General features: G+C 56.9%; 2 protein-coding genes across 2 annotated transcripts in view; both read right to left on the bottom strand.

Annotated features, from left to right (window-relative positions):
* B4GALT7 (beta-1,4-galactosyltransferase 7) overlaps positions 1–328 on the bottom strand; it is a 2,588-nt gene extending 2,260 nt beyond the window's left edge. Inside the window, exon 1 of the mRNA XM_008629097.2 lies at positions 214–328. Coding sequence (XP_008627319.2) covers positions 214–328 — 115 coding nt within the window. The remainder of the gene's footprint in view (positions 1–213) is intronic.
* LMAN2 (lectin, mannose binding 2) lies at positions 161–3,769 on the bottom strand (the record flags this gene model as incomplete). The annotated part of the gene is made up of 6 exons (XM_017728049.1): positions 161–653; positions 798–917; positions 1,313–1,427; positions 1,759–1,920; positions 3,075–3,154; positions 3,409–3,769. Coding segments are annotated over 6 exons (999 nt in total), but the record flags the coding sequence as incomplete, so codon positions are not given.

Below are 3,769 nucleotides of genomic sequence, written 5' to 3'. Positions count from 1 at the left end.
CCTGGAGATGCCGGTGAACACAGATCCCCGCCCGCAGTTCCTCTGGGATCCTTCCAGGATTGCCTCCCTGCACACCCCACCAAGCTGGGACCCCCCCACCAGCGCTTCCCAGCAGAGCTCCCCTTCTCTCCCCACCCCCAGACAGAGCCAGAGCCACGGGTGGTGTCAGTCCTTTAATGCCCCACTCGCAGCCCCCTCCCCACAGCCCCTCACGTTCACACCTGCCCGAGGCAGCACAGCAAGTCCCAGCAAGGCGGGGGGAGCGCTGGAAAAACCAGGGAGCAACCTCCAGGCTCCCATAGCACAGCTCTGGGGAGCCAGCGGGCATCATCCCCCTCAGTCCAACCCGCGGGAGGCCCAGGGCCGGGCAGGGGTTACAGCCAAACAGACAGGTAAGAAAATACTTCTGGTATTTCTCAGAAACAGCATTTAGAAACCACAGTTTTTTACAGCTCCCCATAAAAAAAGATGGGTTTGGGCACAGGTGCTCCACTAGTAGAAACGCTTGTTCCGCTCCTGGCGTTTCTGGAAGACCACGGCTCCCACCACGGCGCAGACAATGATGCCCAGCAGTGCACAGAGCAGGAGCAGGAACACCTTCCAGCCCGTCAGTGGCCCGCTCCGGAAATTCCCCGTCGGGTCATCCACGTTGTCTGCAAGGGAAAGAACAGCTACAGAGACAGACACAACCTTGGCTCCTGTGGAGTTTTGCCGGGTGTCACATCTTCAACGCCTTCCAGAGTCCAGCCCCGACATCCCAATTCCCCCTGAAAGGTTTCCAAAGCCCACAGGCTCACCTTTGGGGGATTTAAGGAGGCTGACGCTCGGCTCGATCTTGGTCCAGTCAACAGTCTCATCTTCTACAGGGTGCTCCACCATGAGCTGGAACAGCTTCATCGAGATAATGTCGTGATTGTCTGGGGAACAATCATGAGCAACAAATGCCATCAGAAGCTCTGAGATGTCCACACACTCAGAGCACCCCTCAGACCCTCCTCTGCCAGGTCCAGTCTCCTTCCCTCTCAAGCCACCCTCATCCCCAGGTATCAAACTGCAATCCAAAGACATTCCTTAGCTCTCAGGTGCCTCCTTTCCCCAGCCATGGGTCCCAAAAGGGTTTCAGGAGCCCAGTAAACAATTCAGGGAAAGGAAGCCATGGAAACTATCCAGTGCATCCAGTGTTACAATCACAGAATCACAGAATTTTTAGGGTTGGAAGGGACCTCTGGATATCCAACTCCTCTGCCAAGGCAGTGTCACCTAATCCAGGCTCCAACCACCACGTGTTCCCCTGAGCAAAGCCCCCTCTCACCAGACAGATCTCCTGTGCCAGCAGAAGCACCAAAGAAGTACCCAGTTGGCAGCTGCACCCCTGCGATGTCGATGCAGTTCTTCCATTCATTCTTGTCTTCCACGTCAGTCATCACCTGCAAAACCAGGAGAGGGTCACACCAGGAATGTTCAGGACCGTGGGACATGCCAGCTTGGAAGGGACCACAATCTGGTCCAACCTTCCCACTCAAGCAGGGCCATCCCAGATCACACGGATTGTGTCCAGATGATTCACAAATATCTCCAGTGAGGGACACTCCACACCCTCTCCAGGCAACCACCTTTGGCACGCCACTATCCTGCCTGCCTGCACCTCTGCAGCTGGATGTGCTGGCCAGGCAGTGGCTGAGCCTGGAAGACCATCTCCAGCTCCTGGTACAGCCAGCCCTGCCCCACCTCAAGCGCAGGTGCCCCACCAGGTCTCACCGTGAGCCGGCCCCGGGAGTAGCGGACGGCCAGGAAGGTGTCGTGGTTCTGGTTGCGCAGGTCAGCGGAGCAGCCGGCCAGCTCCGTCCAGCGCCCGTCCTTGCTGTGGTCGTAGGTCAGGGAGCCGTTGTTGACCATGGCTGAGATGTAGGGGAACACGCGCTGCGGGGCACAGACAGCGGCTGCCGGGGCTGCGGGAGCTCCCGGCGGCACAGCCGGAGCCTCCGGGCCCGCAGGGGGAGCAGGGTGGGAGCACGGCACGAAGCACAGCACCACAACATCACGGCTGCTTCTCCATCTAAAGCTGCTTCTGAACTGAGCCAGAGCTGCCTAAAGCAGAGCCACCCTTTCTGAGCTCCCATTTCAAGACCCCCATCCTGTGATTCTGTGAATAAACCCACCCTGTATTGCATGGCCAGAGCAGAGACAGCCCCAAGCTTGCAGAGCGGCTGGATAAAAATCCCAGAATCATTTAGGTTGGAAAAGACCTCTGAGATCATTCAGTCCATCCTGTGAGCAATCCCGACCTTGTCAACTAGCCCTGACTGCCATGTCCAGTCATTCCTTGAACACAAGAAGTGTAAGAACAGAGCAGAAGACCCAGAATGGGCAGAAATCTCACATAAGCAGCAAAACCACTCACAGGGTTTTGTGATCAGTAAGTTACCTACACCAGGAGAGGACAACTGGAGGCAGGAATTTGCCTCCCATGAGCATCAAGACAACAGGGAGATGGGTCATTTCCAGGTGCCTTATGACTGAGGTATCATGGTTTTGGGGGTACAGACCCCAAAGCACAGTTTTGTTTTCTGACTGTGCCATAATGAAATCCACAAACACAGAGCAGGACAGAAGGAAAGGATCCCCAGCCCTCACAGGACTGATCTCTACTGTGGCCATGGGGAATTCTGGAGCAAAAAGGAGGCCCAGGAGTTTCTTTCAGACACACAGAGGTTGCAAAGGGAAAATAAAGGCAGAAACATCACGGAATGAGCATCCAAAGCACAGAAGTCAGGGAATGACACTCAGGATGTATATTAGCTGGTGGTGCTGGGTTTACACCAGCTCTGTGCCTGCTCTCCTGTGCAGAAAAAAAGCCTTGGAAACATCTGTGTAGTCAAGAGCAGCACAAGAAGGAGAAGGGAGCTTCTTAGCTCCATTAATGCACACCAAGTCTTCCCTTTACCAACTCCCAGGCCAGGAAGAGCAGACCACGCTCAAGTAAGGAGAGACTTTTCCTTGGATCAGGTGAGAAGCACTTGGAGCAGGAAGGAAACAGCCTGGTGGGCACTGCACAAGCTGCTTGGACCACTCACCTCCGTCGCCTCATCATTAGGATAGGTATCAAGGAAAATAGCCAGTCCATGAAAGTTGTCCTTGCTGCCAAAAACAGGACCTGAAACAGGGCAGAGCAGTGGAGAGAGGGGGAGACAGAAGGAGGTCAGAATTCGTGCTCAGAGCGTTCTGAGCTGTACAAATTGTTCACTGCCAAGCAGGTGGCTGAGGGCACCTGCTGCCCGGGCAGAACACACAGGACACGTCACCGTAATCTAGTGAAACCAGACAGGGGGAGCCCAGAGGCGCTCCCTGGCCAGCTGCCTTCCGGGACAGGGCCCGTGTGCTGCGGACCAGCCGGTTCCTGGCACTGACCTGGCGTCAGGCGCTCCTGCGTGTACCACAGCGCCAGCCCATCCCCGTGCAGGTTCTTCTTGCCGGCTCCGTGGATCTTGAAGTGGACGTGGAGCTCCCAGTCCTGAAACCAGACAGGGGGAGCCCAGAGGCGCTCCCTGGCCAGCTGCCTTCCGGGACAGGGCCCGTGTGCTGCGGACCAGCCGGTTCCTGGCACTGACCTGGCGTCAGGCGCTCCTGCGTGTACCACAGCGCCAGCCCATCCCCGTGCAGGTTCTTCTTGCCGGCTCCGTGGATCTTGAAGTGGACGTGGAGCTCCCAGTCCTTGAGGAAGCAGGGCTGTGGGAGAAACCCCAGCGGCGTCAGGGCAGGAGGCGGCAGG

The sequence above is a fragment of the Corvus brachyrhynchos genome, unplaced genomic scaffold, assembly GCF_000691975.1.
Source record: "Corvus brachyrhynchos isolate BGI_N302 unplaced genomic scaffold, ASM69197v1 scaffold21, whole genome shotgun sequence".
Taxonomy (NCBI): domain Eukaryota; kingdom Metazoa; phylum Chordata; class Aves; order Passeriformes; family Corvidae; genus Corvus; species Corvus brachyrhynchos.
The sequence above is the reverse complement of the archived record's forward strand: the minus strand, read 5'-3'. Positions and strand labels throughout refer to the sequence as shown.